The following is a 21,679-nucleotide window of genomic DNA, read 5'->3' as shown; positions in this document are numbered from 1 at the left end:
TATGTTTTGAGACCTCTCCCGTAGCTTTATTCAATGATATATGACTTGTATGCGTAGTCTGGTTTTTTTTCTTCGGAAAGCTATCATGTGAAATTGTAAAGAAAATGTGATTTTTGCCTTTAAAAACGACTTGAGTTGACCACAGTCAACGTTTTTGGTAAACGACATCGGAGAGATATTTTGACGATTCTGGTAGGTTCGTATGATATTTTTGGACTTGTATGCATGTTTCGTTCGAGTCTCGAGTGAGCTGAGGGCGTTTCTTCGCATTATGTGAAAAATTGGAAAATTGAGTTTCAAAGTTGAAATCTTGAATTTTGATGATCGATTCTTGATATTTGATGTTGTTTTGATGATTTGAGTGAGAGAGCGAGTTTGTTGTTTCATCCCCTTCATTGCGGGTCTCGTCGATTGAGTATATCATGCTAGGATGCCTCTTGCCGTTCATCGTGTACTCTAACATTGTAAGCGTTATTGACATCCTTAGTTGTCATAACTGATTTTAACTAAGGAAAGAGTCAAAACTTTATTAGTAATAATAGAATGGACCAAAGCAATTACGCAACTGTCTATGCCCCACGGTGGGCACCAAAGCGTTTACCCGTAAAACAGTACAATTGAATTTATAGCGTAGTTTATAGACAAGCGAATCGACTTGATCCAAAAATGATAAATAACTAGGAACAAAAATAAGATGAACGACTAAAATTAAAGGAGATGACAAGCCTCACTCAGAACTCTGTCTTTCCGAGAGCAAAAGTAAAAGCAATTGTTAAATTGTTTAGATCGTGCGCGACAAGATCGTAGATTGTAGCTTTCGTGTGCAGAATATGTTTTTTGTTTACGATGGTTGTTAACCCTGATATTTATAGCACTATTTAGAGGGAAAAGTTCCTAAAATCAAGATCCTCTTGAATGAGAATAAAATTGCCATTGATAGGTGCATAACGACTGGCTTTAAATGCAAATATTCTCTGTAACGGCTGCCCAATGAACGTTATCCTATGGCAATGCGACAAATATTTTCTATCATTTGTTATGTCTTTGGTGCTTGTTCGACACTGATCGCTAGCTGTTTGTAACCGGTAACAACTATTTGCTGACTCATATCCTACTTGTCTCCAATGCTACATGTCACACCACCATTTGCCCAATTGTTATAAACCAGTTTCACCACATACACTAAAAGAAAGGATTTGTTTGGTGTCATGGTTTTAAGTGTTTTTGATGTTACTAGCTTATGGTGTTTTCTACTTTGCAAATAATCCGATGTTTGCCTTCTATACTGTAGATTGTCGGTGGACTTTGTGATAACTTGTTAACCTGTCACGATCCGGAATTCCCGTCCTCGGGATCGTGATGACGCCTAATATTTCACTTGCTAGGCAAGCCAACATTAGAATAATTCTTATCCATTTTTAACGACACAAATTAACTGATATCAATTAAACTGAAATAGAACTGAAATAAAGTACGAAGAGTCATAACAATCGCAATATATAGATACAACCTCGGATCTGGTATCCCAAGTGCACGAGCGACTAGAATAATACAGATAATGGTCTGAATGAAAGTAAAACTGTCTAAAAAGAAATGGGCAGCTAGGATAAAGTAAAAGGGGACTTCAGGGCTGCGAATGCCGAGCAGCTATACCTCAAGTCTCTGTCAGATGTGTGATCCGAACAATCTATTGACCTCCATTGGGACCGACTCCAAAGTCTGCACAAGAAGTGCAAAGTGTAGTATGAGTACAACCGATCTCATGTACTATGTAAGTGTCGATTCTAACCTCGACGAAGTAGTGACGAGGCTATGTCAGGTCACTTACAATAACATGTACGCAGTATAATAATAATGACAGAAAAGGAAATACGGAAATAAGGCAGTTAGCTCATGAAAATAAACTCAATCCTCGAAAACTAGTAAAATCAGAAATACCAATCCTCAGAATCTCGTATGAAAACACCACATACAATAAGGAATACAAAACACACAAACTGTTGCGGCGTGCAACCTGATCCCACCGTATAAACACGACCTTCCTTTATTTTACCATATCAATATCAATAATAACAAGTAAAATCTGTTGTTGCACGCAACCCGATCCCACCATATAATAAGAGTCAATATCATAATCCTCCCTTATTTCACCCCGTTGCGGCGCGCAACCCGATCTCACCATATCAATATCAATCTTCCCTTATTTCACCTGTTGCGGTGTGCAACCCGATCCATAAACAAAAATCAATAAATATAATAAATTTTGCAACTCAATTCACAAGAAGCTATACGAATAGGGAATATGAAAGCAAATCCATAAAATAAATCTCGTACCAAATCAAGAAGTGCTACCATTTATACTAAGCAATAAGACAAGCCGAATATATGACAATTAAAGTGTACAAGTAAGGCAATTAAGGTAAGTAGCAATTAAATCATGGAAGCAGGAGATAATCTAACATTTTAATACAAGAATAATAAATGACAAGTAGCAATTTAAGGCATAGGCAGCAATTAAAACATGTAATAGTAAAGACATGGAATAAAATAATTAATGAAATACGAAAAAGTATGGAAACAAGTATTTTAACGGCGTATATACACTCGTCACCTCGCATATACACCGCTACACATGTAATTCACATAGCACATAGCTCAAGTGATAGAATCAAGGACAAAGATAGAGTTTTGGAAGCTCTAAGAAGGCCATTTACAAGATCTCAAGCTAAAGAATTGCAGATTAAGGTTGCTGGACTTTAATGTCAAATAAAGAAGCTTTTAATTATAGAGGAAGAGCTCAAGCCCAAATGAGATGAATTGTCCAATTTTTATAATTATTTAGTGGCCCAAATTGAAGTCCAAGAGGAGAAAGATTGGGTCCCAAAATCAGTCCTTGAAGTCCATCAAAAGGGTACCCAGAAGAGTTTAAAATGAGCTTAAAAGAAGTCCAAAAGGGGGTGTTTCAAAAGGAGCACAATTGGGAATCCAAACCAATGGCCCAAACAAGTAGTTTTAAGGCCCACATCTGCCCCAAAGGGATTTGGCCGCCCACCCTCTTATTTTTATTAGTTTTTGTTAGGTTTTCTAGTATTTAGCTTAGCCTCCAAGTTAGAGTTTGCCTTGGCAGCCACCCTACCTAGTTTTAAGGACTTTTTACTCCTATAAATAAGAGTTCTTTTCATTCATTGTGGTACTTCATTATTGATTAACAATATTATACTTTGAGAGTTCTTTTGAACCTTTGTTACTTATGCTTTGAGATTTATCTTTCAACCTTTACTAGTTCATTGTTCAAGGTAGTATGATAACTTCTTTATTATGATATCATTGATTTCTTTGTGGTATTCTTAGCAGGCGATTAATACTAGTTATTAATTGTTGCCTCAAGTTACTCGTAAAGCGGTCAAGATCCTAATCTATTATTTTGATTTGTTCTTAAGTAAAGGCGTTTGATTTCTTCAATAAATCAAAACGGTGTTGCTTAGATCTTGTCAGAGCTATAAAACTTGCGTTCTTGGAAGTTCTTGGAATTATTTCCCTAAATTTTCCCATATCCTTTATTTTCTGCACTTTAATTCTAGTCGTTCAATTCCTTATTGTTATTGCTTCCGCATTTACTTCTCAAATTCTTACTCTAGTTTGGCTTCCCGGCCTTGTTGTTATCAAGTGGTATCAGAGCGGTTCTATCAAGATTTAGTTCTTGATAATTCTTGGGTTGTCTTGAATACTAAGAGCAAAACAAAAGAAAGAAAAAAGAAACGTTATTGTAGCATCGTGAATAGTAACTTGAAAAATCAAAGTTAAAAAAAAAAGCAAAAAAAAAAACAAAAATCAGTTTGAAAAAATGGATTGCTTGCTCTCCAAGAAATTTCTTTTGTATTTAATTTGTTTCCAAAAATTAACAAAGGAAACAAGAAGAGGGGATCCTAGATTTCAAAGATAAGAAAAAAATTTAATTTTTCTTACTCATTCTGATCTAAATATATAATATATTTCTTTTTATTCGTGTCTTGTTTCAATTGAGTCTACTAGTTCTAGGATTTGGTTCTTTTTTCATTCGTTTCCCAAAAATCTATATTTTACTACTAAGAACTTCATACGAGTTTGGTTTAACTATAACTCTACAAAGTATTTTGTTCAAAGGTTATTTCGAGAGGAAAAAAGACAAGTGTGTGAGAACAATTGAGGGAAAAGCCAATTTTTGTGATACAATTTAATTATATTATTTAAGATGTCGCGTATAGGTAGTGATAATGAACAAAGGGTTCTCCTAGAATCCAAAATCAAAGTAAGAAATGATTTTACTTTGTAAGCTATGTATCAACAATTCGAAAGGTGAAATTTGCAATTCCAAGAAATGAGGGACACAGTTGTTGAGCAAAATGATATAATAGCTGAACTTAGGAGGGGAAATAATGTTAGTCCCTAAGCTAGGAGAAATGTACTCCTTGCTCCCATTGTAAATCAAGAAAACCCTGTAGATGATTTTAATGATATTGATTTTGATAGGGTGGGAAGAGATATGAGGGGACAAAGAGGTAGAGTAGAAGATAACAATATAAGTAGTATAAAGATGAAGATGCCATCTTTCAAGTGAACAAGGGATACAGACTTGTACCTTAATTGGGAGAAAAAGGTTGAAGCCATATTTGACTGTCAAAACTACTCTGAAGGTAAGAAGGTTAAACTTGTTGTTGTTGAGTTTTCTGACTATGCTGCTATTTGGTGGAAAAAGCTTACTAGGGTCAAATTTCAAGAAGGACAAGCACCAATTTCTACTTGGGCTGAGATGAAGAGGGTGATGAGGAAGAGATTTGTGCCATCACACTTTCAAAGAGAGCTACAACAACGTCTTCAAATATTGAAGCAAGGGTCCATGTCTTTGGATGAATAATTTAAGGCTATGGATATGGTTATGATCTAAGCTAATTGTATGGAGGAAGAAGAGGCTCCAATGGCTAGGTTTTTAAGTTTTAATAAGGAAATAACTGATGTTGTAGAATTACAACAATATTTAACAATATATGAGTTAATTTATTTGTCTGTAAAGGTAGAATAGCAAAATAAAAGAAAGCAAACTAGCTCATGGAAAGGTCGGTCACGGTCAAATACCATCTCCAAGAAGCCATGGATGAATCAAAAGATGCAGAGTTCTTCTAGACCTCAAGAAGACAAGGATAAAGGCAAATTTGAAAACAAAAAGGGAGGTAAAACCTTTAACCCTAAACCTTCTTACACTTTCTAGTTCTATACAATATCATAAATTTAAAGGAAGGGGACATATGATGCATGAATGTCCAAGTAGAAGAAACATCATTCTTAGAGAAGATGGGGGATATGAGAGTGAAAAAAAATGAGGAATAAGAAAAAAAAGAAGAAGAAGAAGAAGAAGAAGAAGAAGAGGAAGAAGAAGAAGAAGAAGAAGAAGAAGAAGAAGAAAAAGAGGGAGATGTGAGTGGTGAAGACGATATAGAAATGCCTCATACTGGTATGATTGAGGTGGCTAGGAAGAATATGAGTGGAGAATACAAGAGTAAAAAATGTGAGGAAGAGGAGACAAATTTGAGTGAAGATGAAGATGAAGTAGAACTACCTTTTAATGATTGCATGATTGGGGTAGTTAGGAGGATTATGACTATCAATTTGGGAAGCAATAGTGAAGAACAAAGGGAGAATATATTTCATACTAGGTGTGGGATAAAGGAGAAAACTTGTTCTATGATCATTGATAGTGGTAGTTGTGCTAATGTGGTGAGTTCATACTTTGTGAAAAAACTGGGACTTGCATGCATGAAACACCGTACTCCCTATAGACTCCAATGGTTAAATGATAGTGGTAAACTAAAGGTAAACAAATAATGCATGATTTTATTCAATGTTGGTAGACATGAGGATGATATTCTTTGTGACATAATCCATATTCAAGCTTGTCATATCTTACTGAGTCGTCCTTGGCAGTATGATAGGAATATTTTTCATGATGGAAGGAAGAATAGATATTCTCTTGAGCTTAATGGAAGGAAATTTACTCTTGCACCCATATCTCCTTCTCAAGTATTTGAAGATAAAAATAGGTTAAGGGAAACAATGGGAAAACCAAGGGGAGGGATAAAAAGTGAGCTTGAGGGAAAAGAAAAGGAAAGAAAGGAGGCCAAGAGTTAGAAAAAAAGAGATATGTCCGAGAGAAAGGGCAGCAATTTGAGAGAAGAGATAAAAAAGGGTTTGAGTGAAAAAATAGAAAGTCTTGGTGAGAGGGAAGAGGCTAAAGAAAGGAAAAAATAGAGTTTCTATATAAAAGCCAAAGAGTATTTAAATGCAGGAAAAAGGGGGTTGCCCGTAATACTACTTACTTACAAAGATGTTTTGATTAATTCTATATTAATAACTTCTTCTTTGCCAAGTAGTATTTCTTCTCTTTTGCAGAATTTTGGAGATGTCTTTCTTGAAGATATTCCTAATGGATTGCCACCTTTATGTGGCATTGAGCATAAAATTAATTTTGTGCCTGGATCATAAATCCCAAATATGCATGCTTATAGGAGTAATCCAAAAGAGACAAATGAGCTTCAAAGGCATGTTGAGGAGTTACTTGAGAAAGGCTTTGTGAGAGAGAGCATGAGCGTGTGATTTTCTTGGGTTTTGTAGTTAGTTCTAAAGGAGTTGAGGTTGATGAAGAGAAAATCAAAGTAATAAAGGAATGGCCTAAACCTAAGAGTGTAACTGAAGTTAGGAGATTTTATGGACTAGCTAGTTTTTATAGGAGGTTTGTGAGAGACTTTAGCACCATTGCTTCTCCTTTAACTGAAGTTATTAAAATGGATAAGATTTTTATATGGGGAAAAGAACAAGTTGATGCTTTTAACTTGTTGAAATAAAAGTTATGTTCTGCTCCTTTGTTATAATTGCCTGATTTTTCTAAATCTTGTGAAATTGAATTTGATGCTTCTGGCAAAGGAATATGTGTTGTTTTGATGCAAGATTATAGACCTATTGCCTACTTTAGTAAGAAGCTGAGTGGAGCCACAATGAACTATTCCAGTTATAACAAAGAGCTATATCTTTTGTTAAGGGCTTTAGCCACATGGCAACATTACTGGTGGCCAAGAGAGTTTGTCATTAAAACTGACCATGAATCTTTGAAATACATGAAGAATCAAGGTAAGCTTAGTATGAGGCATGCTAAGTGGGTTGAATTCATTGAAACATTTCCTGATGTAATTTCTTACAAACAAGGGAAAGAGAATGTTGTTGCTGATGCACTTTCAAGAAGGTATGTCTTAGTTTCTACTTTGAATTCTAAATTGATGGGTTTTGATCAAATTAAGGGACTTTATGCTAATGATATTAATTTTGGCAAGATTTTTGCAGATTGTAAGTTGGGTTTCTTTTGAGAGATTTAATATTCAAGATGGGTTTCTTTTTAAGGAAAATAAGTTATGTATCCCTAATTGCTCTTTACGTGAAGTATTTATAAGGGAATCATATTGTAGAGGGTTTATGGGTCAATTTGAAGTCCCAAAGACACTAGACATACTTGCTGAAAATTTCTTTTGGCCGGGCATGAGAAAAGATGTTGAAAGAGTGTGTGCACAATGTTTGGAATGTAAACAAGCTAAATCTAAAGTGTTACCACATGGTCTTTACATGCCATTACCTGTTCCTACTTTACCTTGGATTGATATTTCTATGGATTTTGTGTTAGGTTTGCCTAGAAGAATGTATGGTAAGGATATTATATTTGTGGTAGATAGGTTCTCCAAAATGACTCGTTTTATTCCTTGTTTAAAGACTAATGATGCTTCACATGTTGCTGATATATTTATAAAAGAAGTTGCCAAATTGCATGGTATACCTATAACTATTGATAGTGATAGGGATGCTATATTTTTGAGCCACTTTTGGCGTGTATTTTGGGGGAAGTTAGGCATTAAATTATTGTTTTCTACTTCTTGTCACCCACAAACTAACAGACAAACTGAAGTAGTTAATAGAATCTTAGGAAACATGTTGAGGGCTGTTTTGAAAGGTAAATTAACTTCTTGGGAAGATCACTTACCTATGATTGAATTTGCTTACAATAGAACAATCCATTCTTCTACAGGTATGTCTCCCTTTGAGGTTGTTTATGGTTTTACTCCCCTTACTCCCCTTGATTTATTACCATTACCTACTAATGATATTGCTAATCTTGATGGTAGGACAAAGGCTGAAATGATAAAAATAATTCATGAGTAAACAAGGCTTGCAATTGAGAAGAAAATGAGCAAACTGTCTTGAGAAAGAATAAGGGTCGAAAACAAATTATTTTTAAATATGGAGATTTAGTTTGGTTTCACTTTAGAAAGGAGAGATTTCCTTCCAAAAGGAAGTCAAAGTTGCATCCTAGAGGAGATGACCCATAATTCTCGGTATTCTATTTATCCGGGTGCCGCCAAGATGTATCAGGACTTGCGGTAGCATTATTGGTGGAGGAGGGGATGAAGAAGGATATAGTTGAATATGTAGCTCAATGTCTAAATTGTCAGCATGTAAAGTACGAGCATCAGAGGCCTCGTTGTTTGCTTCAGAGGCTAGAGATTCATGAGTGGAAGTGGGAGCGTATCACTATGGATTTTATTGTTGGACTCCCATGGACTCAGAAGAAGCTCAACGTGGTATGGGTCATTGTGGAAAAGTTGACCAAGTCGGCATATATCATTCCAATGGTAGTTACCTATTTTTCAAAGCGGTTAACTGAGATCTACATCTAAGAGATCGTCTGTCTTCACGGTGTGCCCGTGTCTACCATTTTTTATCGAGGTACGCAGTTTACCTTGCACTTTTGGAGGGCCGTACAGTGTAAGTTAGGTATGCGGGTAGAGTTGAGTATATCATTTCATCCCCATACGGACGGGCACTCCGAGCGCACTATTCAGATATTGGAGGATATGCTTCGCGCTTACGTTATGGATTTTGGGGGTTCTTGGGATCAGTTCTTGCCACTTGTGGATTTTGCCTACAACATCATCTACCAGTCGAGCATTCAAATGGATCCCTATGAGGCATTATATGGGACGCGGTGCCGTTCGCCAGTTGGATGGTTCAAGTCGGGGGAGGTTCGGTTGTTGGGTACAGATTTGGTACAAGATGCCTTGGATAAGGTCAAGATTATTCAGGATCGACTTCGCACTGCTCAGTTTAGGCAAAAGAGTTATGCCGACCGTATAGTTGGTGATGTTGCATTCATGATTGGAGAGAGGGTATTGCTCTGGGTTTCACCCATGAAGGGTGTGATGAGGTTTAGAAAGAGGGTCAAGTTAAGCCCTAGGTATATCGGACCCTTTGAGATTCTTGAGAGAGTGAGTGAGGTGGCCTACAAGCTCGCATTGCCACCTAGTTTATCAGCAGTTCATCTGGTGTTATAAATAGACATGTTTCAAAATATTAGGTCAAGTTTGAACATCTGAAGTTGTTGTAGCCGTTTTTCTTTACTACTTTAGGAAGTTTTACATTGCTTTGGTGTATTTACATTAGATTTAATCATTTTAAGATTCCATTATGAGTTTAATTAGTTTTTCTTCCTTATTTTCTTCAAATTCCATTATGAGTAGCTAGATATTTACTAGGGTTGTAACCCAACCCTAGTGTGTAAACCTTACGGGTATCTAATTTAGTGTTTGTTTATTGATTGGGTGTTGATTATTTAGCTTAGTTCATACTTTAATTGTAGAATTAATGGTCGCAAATATTTGTTCATGCCTATTTGACTTAGTCTTTACTTGAGAAAAAGGGACCTAGTCTAGGATAAATTAGCTAACAAGGAAGTGGGTCAATTGAGAGATTGATTAACCCAATTAAACGGTTCAACATAGAGATAGTAATAACCCGACTTGAGCTCTTATCAACTGTTTTGGGTGATACCCATTTGGTCTTGAGAAATCCAAATTGCGCAAAACCATCTCTGACCGAGAGGTATTGAGTGGGTAATTTAGAGCTGAGAGCTATAATACACCCCAATCAACAAAACAAGTATTAAAGTCCTTATCCCATTAGGCAAACATCTAGGTCATGGTCATGGTCACATCCCTAGGCCTTTTACCCATATGGAAAAACCCTAAAACAATTATCTCTAGTCTATTTTCTTTATCTTGCAATCAGTAGATTAACAGTAAAAATAGAAAACAAATCCTTATTGTGGGAGTGCAATCTAGATAATCCAATTGCTCAATTGAAATATATACCCCTAAATCCCATCCTAGCTCCCAATGGATTCGACCCCGACTCCTAGCTGGGTATTTATTATTGCATACGACCGTTTCATATCTCTATTGAAGTGTGCTTTGGAAGTGATCAAGTATCACAGTGATCCGTCCCATATGTTAGATTTAAGCTAAGTCCAATTGGACAAGGAATTGACTTATAAGGAGAAGTTGGTGGCTATTCTAGCCCGACAGGTCCGATAGTTGAGGTCTAAGAGTTATCCTTCAATTCGAGTGCAGTGGAGAGATCAGCCGATTGAGGAAGCCACGTGGAGTCCGGTTCGGACATGCGGAGTAGATATCCACACTTTTTCACCAGTCCAGATACCCTTCTATGTCCATTTGAGGACAAACGTTTGTTTTAGAGGTGAAGAATGTAATGATCCGAGAGGTCATTTATAGTTTTACCCTTCATTTCAGTGTTCTGAGACCTCGAATAGCTCCGTTTAGCCTTCCTCAATTTGTATGCGTAGTCTGTGTCCTTTTTCCGGAAGGTTTTTATGAGAAAATTGATAAAAAATGTGAAATCGTGCCTTAAAACTCATTTGAGTTGACTACGGTCAACGTTTTTTATAAATGGACCCGGATTAGTATTTTGACGGTCACGGTGGGTCCGTATCATAATTTGAGACTTGGGCGTATGCCCGAAATCGAATTCGGAAGTCCCTAGCTTGAATTAAAGTTTTAAAAGATTCATAAGTATGATAGTAGGTTGACTTCATTACTATCGAAATCAGATTTTGGTTCCGGAACTTGGTATAAGTTCATTACAGTATTTATGACTTGTCTGCAAAATTTGGTGCAAAACGGAGTTGATTTGATGTGATTCGGACGTCCTGTTGAAAATTTGAAAGTACTTAAGTTTCTTTGAAAATTTTCTTTGTTTTGGTGTCCGATTCGTTGTTCTAGGTTTTATTTTAGTATTTTGATCACGTGAGTGAGTTTGTATGATGTTTTTACACTTGTGTGCATGTTTGGTTTGGAGCCTCGAGGGCTCGAGTGAGTTTCGGATAGGCTACAGACCATTTGAACTTAGGAAAATTTCTGCTTTTTGAAGTATGTTGTCATCTGGTGTATTCTTCTTCGCGATCACGAAGATACTCCCGCGATCGCGAAAAGTAATTTGGGTTGGGGAGGCTTTACTTCATCGCGAACGCAATGGCTGGTACGCGAATACGAAGTTTTGGGGGAGGGGGGGGGGATTTCCCTTCTCGAACGCAGACAGCCTTACGCGAACGCTTACAGCCTTACGTGAACGCATAGTGTTGAGGGACCCGGGAAGGGGGATCTATGGTTTGCTCTACGCAAACGCGAGCCATAGCTCGCGAACGCGAAGGCCTGGGGGAGAAGCCTTCCCAAACGCGTGAGGAAATACGCGAACGCGTAGGCCATTTGCGCCATTGTGCATCGCAAATGCGGTAGGCCCTTCGCGAACGCGAAGAAGGCCTGACGCCCAGTCACTTAAATATTCCAACGCGGGATTTAACCCATTTTCACCATCTTTTCATTAGAACTCGGCTTAGAGGCGATTTGGAGGAAAATTTTCATCATCTTTCCATAAGTTAGTGTACTTTAACTTGTTTTCTTCCATTTCCATCATCACCCGCTAATTTCTAGCCTTAATCTATGTTCTTCCATGGTAGAAAATTAGGGATTTGGGAAGAATTGGAGTTTGTTTTTCTAAATTTAGGATTTAGACCTCAAATTGAGGTCGGACTTCGAAACTAATTACATAACCATGCTCGGAGGTGAATGGGTAAATGGGTTTTGGTCTGAATCTTGGGTTTTGACCAAGCGAGCCCGGGGTTGACTTTTGTTGACTTTTTAGGAAAAATATAAAGATCTTATTTTTATGTATTGTAATTGATTTCCCTGGCATTTTTTGATGTTATTGAGTCGATTTTGGTTAGATACGATTGGTTTTGAGACGGATCTTAGAGGTAGGGCTTCGGTAGAGCTTTGATTTACTTGCGAAGCGAGGTAAGTGTTTGTCTAACCTTGATTTGAGGGAATTAGGAACCCTTGATGATAACAACAAGGTCGGGAATCCAAACTAGAGTAACAATTTGAGAAGTAAATGCGGAAGAAATAACAATAAGGAATTGAACGACTAGAATTAAAGTTCAGAAAATAAAGGATATGGGAAAATTCAGGAAATAAATTTCAATAACTTCCAAGAACGCAAGTTCTATAGCCCTGACAAGATCCAAGCAACAACGTTTTGATTTAATGAAGAAATCAAACGCCTTTATTTAAGAACAAATAAAAACAATAGATTAGGATCTTGACCGCTTTACGAGTAACTTGAGATAACAATTAATAACTAGTATTAATCGCCTTCTAAGAATACCACAAATAAATCAATGATATCACAATAAAGAAGTTATCTTACTACCTTGAACTATAAACTAGTAAAGGTTGAAAGATAAATCTCAAAGCATAAGTAACAAAGGTTCAAAAAAACTCTCAAAGTATAATATTATTAATCAATAATGAAATACCACAATGAATGAAAAGAACTCCTATTTATAGGAGTAAAAAAACCTTAAAACTAGGTAGGGTGGCTGCCAAGGCAAACTCTAACTTGGAGGCTAAGCTAAATACTAGAAAACCAAATAAAAACTAATAAAAATAAGAGGGTGGGCGGCCAAATCCCTTTAGGGAATATTTGGGCCTTAGAACTGCTAGTTTGGGTCATTGATTTGGACTCCAATTGGGCTCTTTTTGAAGCACCCCCTTTTGGACCTCTTTTAAGCTCATTTTAAGCTCTTCAGGGTGCCCTTTTGGTGGACTTCAAGGGCTGATTTTGGGACCCAATCTTCCTCCTCTTGGACTTCAATTTGGGCCACCAAATAATTGTAAAACTCGGACAATTCATCTTCTTTGGGCTTGAGCTCTTCATCTACAATTAAAAGCTTCTTTATTTGCCATTGAAGTCCAGCAACCTTAGTCTGCAATTCTTTAGCTTGAGATCTTGTAAATGGCCTTCTTGGAGCTTCCAAAATTCTATCCTTGTCCTTGATGCTATCATTACCTTCACCTTGAAAAGAATTTGTCCCCGAATTCGGTCCTACTTCAAACAAAGACAAGTCAGCAATATCGAATGTAGCACTTACTTGAAACTCACCAGGAAGGTCCAGCTTGTAAGCATTGTCTCCAATCCTTTCAAGGACTAGCTCACAAAGCCCATCCACATTAGGCACACAAACATGACCCTGCATCCTCAAAATCCCATATATCCAACAGTAACCTGCTTGGCACCACCGTGCCGCACCGTGTCATTGAGGACAAGAAAATGGGGATCATCATACTGAGATGCACTCATACAAAGAAGACTGAGCGACTGTTCAAGCTAGAACACGACTGGGCTTTGAAACATCTAACCTCATGAACTAATTGGCCAAAGCCTGAACATCTGCAGCAAGCGGCCTCTCACCAACTGGAATATATGCAAGGCTACCCATACTTACTACCTTTCTACTCAAGGCATCGGCCACCACATTGGCCTTCCCAGGATGATACAAAATGGTGATATCATAGTCTTTTAGCAGCTCCAACCACCTCGTCTTCCTCATGTTGAGATCCTTTTTCTTGAACAAATATTGTAGACTCTGATGATCCGTGAATACCTCACATGACACGCCGTAAAGGAAATTCCTCCAAAACTTCAGCGCATGAACAATGGCTGCCAACTCTAAGTCATGAACATGGTAATTCTTCTCTTGAACCTTCAACTGCCGCGACGCGTGTGCAATCACCCTGCCATCCTGCATCAATACTGCACCGAGCCCAATACGAGATGCATCATAATACACCGTGTAGGATCCTAAACTTGTAGGCAACACCAACACTAGCGCCATAGTCAAAGAAGTCTTGAGCTTTCGAAAGCTCAACTTACATTCATCTGACTATCTGAATGGGGAACCCTTCTAGGTCAATCTAGTCAATGGGGCTGCTATGGATGAAAATCCCTCCACGAACCGACGATAATCCCACCAAACCCAGGAAACTCCGGATCTCTGTAGCTGAAGTAGGCCTAGGCCAGTTCTGAATTGCCTCAATCTTGTTAGGATCCACCTTTATGCCCTCTGCCGATACAACATGCCCCAAAAAGGGGACTAAGTCTAAGCACAACTCACACTTTGAAAACTTGGCATATAACTGGCTATTTCTCAGAGTCTGAAGTACAATCTGAAGATGTTGCTCATGCTCCTCTCGACTACGGGTATAGATCAAGATATCATCAATGAATACAATCACAAAGGAATCTAAGTAGGGATTAAGCACCCGGTTCATCAAATCCATTAATACTGCTGGGGTATTTGTCAACCCAAATGACATCACTAGGAACTCATAATGCCTATACTGAGTCCAAAAGATGCCCTAATCTTCAACTGATGGTAGCCAGACCTCAAATCAATCTTCGAAAATATTTTGGCACATTGCAGCTGATCAAATAAGTCATCAATCCTCGACAACAGATACTTGTTCTTGATAGTGACTTTGTTCAACTGCCGATAGTTTATACACATCCTTATCGACCCATCTTTCTTCTTCACGAACAACATGGGCGCACCCCAAGACGAGACACTAGGTATAATGAAGCCCTTATCTAGAAAATCTTGCATTGCTCCTTCAATTCCTTCAACTCCGGCAGGGCCATATGGTATGATGGAATAGAAATGGGCTGAGTTCCCATAGCCAAATCGATATAGAAGACAATATCCCTGTCAAGTGGCATCCCCAACAGATCTGCAGGAAACACCTCTGGAAACTCACGAACAACTGGTACTGAATCTATGGAAGGAACCTCCGCACTAGAATCACGGATATAGGCCAAATAAGCTAGATATTCCTTCTTGACCATACATCGAGCTTTCACATAATAAATAACTCTGCTGTTAGAGTGGCCAAGAGTCCCTCACCACTCTAAACGAGGCAACCCCGACATGGCTAAGGTCACCGTCTTGGCATGGCAGTCCAATTTAGCATGATATGGTGACAACCAATCCATACCCAATATAACATCAGCATCTATCATAACAAAAAGTAGAAGATTTATGCTAGTCTCAAGACTCCGAATAGTAATCACACACGAGCGATTGATGCGATCTACAATAATAGAATCTCCCACATGCGTAGACACATACACAAGAGCACTCAAAGAATCACAAGGCATAACCAGATATGAAGCACAATAGGATGACAAGTAGGAATAAGTAGATCCCAGATCAAATAGAACTGAAGCATCTTTATGGGAAACTAGAATAATACTTGTCATAACGGTGTCAGATGACTCGGCCTCATGCCTAGCTGGGAAAGCAGAACATCGGGGCTGGGCCCCACCACTATGAACTATATCTCTGGGACGGCCTCTAGCTGGTTGGCCTCCACCTCTAACGGTCTGACATCCACCTCTGGCTGCCTAAACCTTGCCTCTAGTTGGTTGAGCTGGCGGTGGAGCAACCGGTGCTGGAACATGGAACGGAAACACTGCTGTGGCATGCCGCCCAATAATCTCAGACAGAACCTCCTGATATGACCAATACAACCACACTCAAAAAACCCATCATGCTGTTATGGCTGCTGAAGTTGAAGCTGACCCGAATGGGCCGAATAACCACGGTGATAGCTCTGAATCGGAGGTGCACTATAGGATAGCTATCCAGAATGAGGCACATATGGACCACGGCTCCCTAAAGCACTGTGAGATACCTGAAGTGCTGAATGAAATGGCTTGGGAGGATGGCCTCTACCAAAAGCACTCCTGCCTCCATATGAGGCACCACTGAAGCTACCGGAATGATGAGGCCTCTTATCTGACACTGACCCCCTATCCTGAGCACGAACCAACTCGACCCGTCTAGCAATATCTACGATCATCTAGAAGGAAATATCACTCCCTGTCTCCTTGGCCATCTGAAGCCTGATAGTATAAGTGTGTCCATCAATAAATCTCATCCCTCTCTCCCTCTCAGTAGGAAGCAAGATAGTGGCATGGCGAATTAGGCCGGCAAATCGAGTCTTGTACTGGGTGATAGTCATACTACCTTGCTGAAGATGTTTAAACTGCTTGCGGTACTTCTTTCTCAGGTGGAAGGAATGAACTTCTCGAGAAATAACTGTGAGAATTGATCATAGGTAAGTGCAGGCGACCTAGCTAGTCTAGTCAACATGTAATCTCTCCACCGTCTCCTAGTGGAACCAGTCATCTGAAATGCTACAAAATCGACCCCATTGGTCTCAACTATACCCATGTTGCTTAACACCTCATGGCAACTGTCAAAAATATCCTGTTGGTCCTCAGAAGATGCACCACTGAAATGAACAAGAAAGAGCTTTGTGAACTTATCCAACCTCAAGATAGACTCAGAAGACAAAGTGGGCCTATGGCCATCCTGTGCCGCAACAACCGGCTGAACTACCCTAACTGATGGGGCTGCTGGAGTCTGATACTGGGGAGCCACCTGCTCCGGGGTGTGAGTAGTGGGAAGCTGTGCTCCTCCCCCAGCCCGAGAGATGGCTGGTGCCACAGGGAATGTACCGGTTTGGGCCACACTCTCCATAAGGCCCACCAGACGGACTAGAGCATCCTGAAGCATTGGAGTGGCTATGAATCCCTCTGGAATCTGAGTTGGTCCGACAGGTACAGTCTGAGCAGGAACATCCTCCTCCAAGTCCACCTGAGGCTCTACTGTGGGTGCTGCTGCTTGAGCTCTAGGCTGAGCTCTACCTATGCCTCGGCCTCTAGCGCAACCTCGGCCTCGACCTCTGCCCCTGGTCGTAGCTGCCACATGTGGGCTCTGGCTCCTGTCTGATGATAGATTCAGTGCATGTTCTCACCATCTGTGAGAGAACTAGAATAGAAGGGTTCAAACATCAATGATAGAATAAAAATCGCACGATAGAGTAAGAAAGAAGTGATATATTTCCTAAACTCCATAGCCTCTAGAAGATAAGTACAGACGTCTCCGTACCGATCTTCCAGAATATACTAAACTTGCTCATGGCTCGTAAGACCTAGGCAACCTAGTTCTCTGATACCAACTTATCACGACCCGGAATCCCCACCCTCGTGACCGTGATGACGCCTAACATTTCACTTACTAGTCAAGTCAACGTTAGAATAATTCTTAGCCATTTTTAACAACATAATTTAACTGATACAAATTAAACTTAAATACTCTAAATAAAGTGTGAAAAGTCATAAAACCCGCGATATATATATATATATATATATATATATATATACACAACCCCGGATCTGGTGTCACAAGCGCACAAGCGACTAGAATAATACAGATAATGGTATGAATGAAAGTAAAACTATCTGGAAAGAAATAAACAGCTAGGTTAAAGTAGAAGGGGACTTCGAGGCTGCGAACGCCGATCAACTATACCTCAAGTCTCCGTCTGATGTCTGATCTGAGCAATCTACTGACCACCGATGGCGCCGACTCCAAAGTCTGCACAAGAAGTGCAGAGTGTAGTATGAGTACAACCGACCCCATGTACTCTATAAGTATCGAGCCTAACCTCGACGAAGTAGTGACGAGGCTAAAGCGGGTCACTTACAATAACTTGTACGCAGTATAATAAAGATGACAGGAAAGGAAATACGGAAAATAAGGCAGTTAGCTCATGAAAATAAACTCAATCCTCGAAAACCAGTAATATCATAAATACCAATCCTCAGAATCTCGTATGAAAACACTGAAGTCAACACAATACAACAAGGAATACAAAACATACAAACCGTTTTGGCGCGCAACCTAACCCCACTGTACAAACATGATCCTCCCTTATATCAACATCAATAATAACAAGTAAAATCTGCTGCGGCGCGCAATCCGATCCCACCATATGAATATCAATCCTCTCTTATTCCATCTTTTGTGGTGTGCAACCCGATCCATAAACTAAAATCAATAAATGTAATAAATTTCGCAACTCAATTCACAAGAAGCTCTATGTATAAGGAATATGAAAGCAAAGCCATTAAGGAAATCTCGTACCAAATCAATAAGTGCTACCATTTATACTAAAAAACAAGACAAGCCGGATATATGACAGTTAAAGTGTACAAGTAAGGCAATTAAGGTAATTAGCAATTAAATCATGGAAGCAGAGGATAATATAACATATTAATATGAGAATAATAAATGGCAAGTACCAATTTAAGGCATAGGAAGCAATAAAAGCATGTAACTGTTAAGACATGGAATAAAATAATTAATGTAATACGGAAAAACATGGAAAGAAGTATTTTTACGGCTTTTATACACTCGTCACCTCGTATATATACCGCTACACATGTAATCACATAGCAAATACCTCATAGCTCAAGGGTTCTTTATTCCCTCAAATCAAAGTTAGACCCAACATTTACCTCGCTCCGCAAGCAAATCAAAGCTCTACCGGGGCCTTTCCTCTAAATTCTGCCTCTAAACCAATCGAATCTAACCAAAATCGACTAAATAACATCAAATAATACTAGGGAAATGAATTACAACACATAAAGTTAAGATATTTACAGTTTTCCCAAAACGTCAACCCCAAGCCCACTTGGTCAAAACCCGTGAATCGGACCAAAACCCATTTACCCATTCACCCCGAGCCCGTTATGTAATTAGTTTTGAAATCCGACCTCAATTTGAGGTCTAAATCCCAAATTTAAAAAAAAAACCCAATTCTTCCCAAATCCCTAATTTTCTACCATGGAAGAACATAGATTAAGGCTAGAAATTAGTGGGTGATGATGGAAATGGAAGGAAATAAGTTAAAGTACACTAACCTATGAAAGGATGATGAAATTTCTCCTCCAATCGCCTCTAGGCCGAGCTCTAATGAAAAGATGATGAAAAATAGGTGAAATCCCGTGTTTGGAATATTTAAGTGACTGGGCGTTAGGCCTTCTTCGCGTTCGCGAAGGGCCTGCCGCGTTCGCGATGCTTAGCGGCCCAAATGGCCTATGCTTTCATGAATTTCCTCACGCGTTCGTGAAGGCTTCTCCCCACAGGCCTTCGCTTTCGCGAGCCAGGGCTCGCATTCACGTAGAGCAAACCACAGATCCCCCTTCCTAGGTCCCTCAACACTATGCGTTCGCGTAAGGCTGTCAGCGTTCGCGTAAGGCTGTCAGCGTTCGCGAAGGGCAACCCCCCCCAAAGCATCGTGTTTGTGTACCAGCCATCGCATTCGCGATGGAGAAAAGCCTCCCCAACCCAGATTACTCTTCGCGATCACTAAGAATAATACACCAGATGACAGCAGACTTCAAAAACCAGAAATATTCCTAAGTTCAAATGGTCTATAGCCTATCCGAAACTCAACCGAGCCCTCGGGGCTCCAAACCAAACATGCATACAAGTGTAAGAACATCATACAAACTTGTTCGCATGATCAATACACCAAAATAAAACCTAGAACCACGAATCAGACACCAAAACAAGGGAAATTTTCAAAAAAACTTAATAACTTTCAATTTTTCAACCGGACGCCCGAATCATGTCAAGTTAATTTCGTTTTGCACCAAATTATGCAGACACGTCATAAATACTGTAATGAACTTATACCAAGTTCCGAAACCAAAATCCAAACCCGGTAGCAACAAAGTCAACCTATGGTCAAACTTATGAAACTTTTAAACCTTTAAATTGCTAGTTTTCAAAACATTGCATTAATTCAAGCTAGGGACTTCCGAATTCGATTTCGGGCATACACCCAAGTCCTAAATCACGATACGGACCCATCGGGACCATCAAAATATGGATCTGGGTCCGTTTACATAAAACGTTAACCGTAGTCAACTCAAATGAGTTTGAGACATGATTTTACATTTTCATTAATTTTCTCATAAAAATCTTCCGTAAAAAGGACACGGACTGCGCACACAAATCGAGAAAGGCCAAACGGAGCTATTAGAGGTCTTGAAACATAGAAATAAAAGGTAAAAATATAAATGACCTATCTGGTCATCACATAACCTGTATCGAACGTGCATAGGACTACAATAAACTCCTTTCGTGGCACCTACAATGAATACATTGATGTGGAATAATCCATTCACAGAACGACACCTTATGATAACTGATGAGCTTGTGATATCTCTTATACCTGCAGTATTAAAGAGACTAGCCTGTGGAGATTACAGGAATGGAGCAATGGCTAAACCTTCTATCATCTTTTCAACTGTAAGACTCTAAGTCAAGATCAGTGATGAAAAACAAGTATAAACAGTGGAAGCAAATTAGACAGCACATAATCACATATTTTAATCAAACATATAATAGATACTTATCTCTGGAAGTATGACCGGGATCGTAAAAAGAGCCTTCAAGTATGAGTGAAAATCGTCCACGAGATTATCCTTCAGCTTCATAGTCTTCTCTTGTGTTGTAACGACCCGGCCAGTCCTTTTAAGTGTACTAGACCGGATCCCTTATATATTGCCTCATCTGTGCTATATTGTAATTACGTGACTCGCCGGGGTATTTGGTTTTGGTTTCGGGTGAGTTTCAAAGTGAAATAGGACACATAGTCCTTAAGTTGGAAGGTTAAGTCGTAGGAGTTGACCGTAGTTTGAACTGTATGAAGACGACTCCAGAATGGAGTTTTGATGGTTCCAATATCTCCATATGGTGATTTTAGTCTTAGGAGTGTGTCTGGATGTTGATTTCAAGGTCTGTAGGTCATTTCGGCGTAGTTTGGCAGAAGTTGGAAATTAGAGGAATTTGAAAAGTTTGACCGGGAGTTGACTTTATTGATATCGGGGTCAGATCCCGATTTCGAATGTTGAAATATGTCCTTAATGTCAATTATGACTTGTGTACAAAATTTGGTGTCAATCAGAGTTGTTTTGGTATGAATCAGCGTATGTTTCAGAATTCGAAAGTTCATAGTTGCTTAGGCTTGAATTTGGGTTGCGATTCGTTGAATTTAGGTTGTTTGATGTGATTTGTAGCCTCGAGTAGGTCGGTTATGTCTTTTGGAGCTTGTTTGTATACTTGGACGGGGTCTCGGGGTCCCGGGTGTGATTCGGATCGAATCCGGAACAAGATTGGACTTGTGTGAATCTGCTGAAGTTGGGTTGGTTCTGGTGTCTTCGCACCTGCGGAGGGATTGGCTGTAGGTGCGGACTCGCAAATGCATGCCACTGGTCGCAGAAGCGGATTTGTCCTAGCCCATCTGGGATCACATGTGCGATCATTTGTCCGCAAAAGCGGACTCGCGGATGTGGAGGCTGTCTTCGCAAAAGCGGAATTTGGGGAAGCAACCTGGGGCGTGACCGCAGATGCGGTCGTTTGTCCGCAGAAGCGGGCTCGCAGATGCGAGCTTTTCTCCGCAGAAGCAGAACTCTGGGACTTAAGCTGGGACCGCACCTGCAATGGTTTTTCCGCAGGTGCGGCATTGTTGATGCGACTAAGTGACCGTAGATGGGATTC

The 21,679-nt window shown here is 39.4% G+C and overlaps 1 protein-coding gene across 1 annotated transcript; it reads left to right on the top strand.

Moving 5' to 3' along the window:
* Positions 1 to 8,945: 8,945 nt before the first annotated feature.
* LOC138908936 (uncharacterized) lies at positions 8,946 to 9,404 on the top strand. The gene has a single exon (XM_070199724.1). The coding sequence runs from the start codon at positions 8,946 to 8,948 to the stop codon at positions 9,402 to 9,404; it is 459 nt and encodes a 152-aa protein (XP_070055825.1).
* Positions 9,405 to 21,679: the final 12,275 nt, after the last annotated feature.

Source organism: Nicotiana tomentosiformis, chromosome 1, assembly GCF_000390325.3.
Source record: "Nicotiana tomentosiformis chromosome 1, ASM39032v3, whole genome shotgun sequence".
Classification (NCBI taxonomy): Eukaryota; Viridiplantae; Streptophyta; class Magnoliopsida; order Solanales; family Solanaceae; genus Nicotiana; species Nicotiana tomentosiformis.
The sequence above is the reverse complement of the archived record's forward strand: the minus strand, read 5'-3'. Positions and strand labels throughout refer to the sequence as shown.

Coding starts and splice junctions, on each gene's coding strand:
- LOC138908936 (XM_070199724.1), top strand. CDS start 8,946: ATGGATTTTGGGGGTTCTTGGGATCAGTTCTTGCCACTTGTGGATTTT.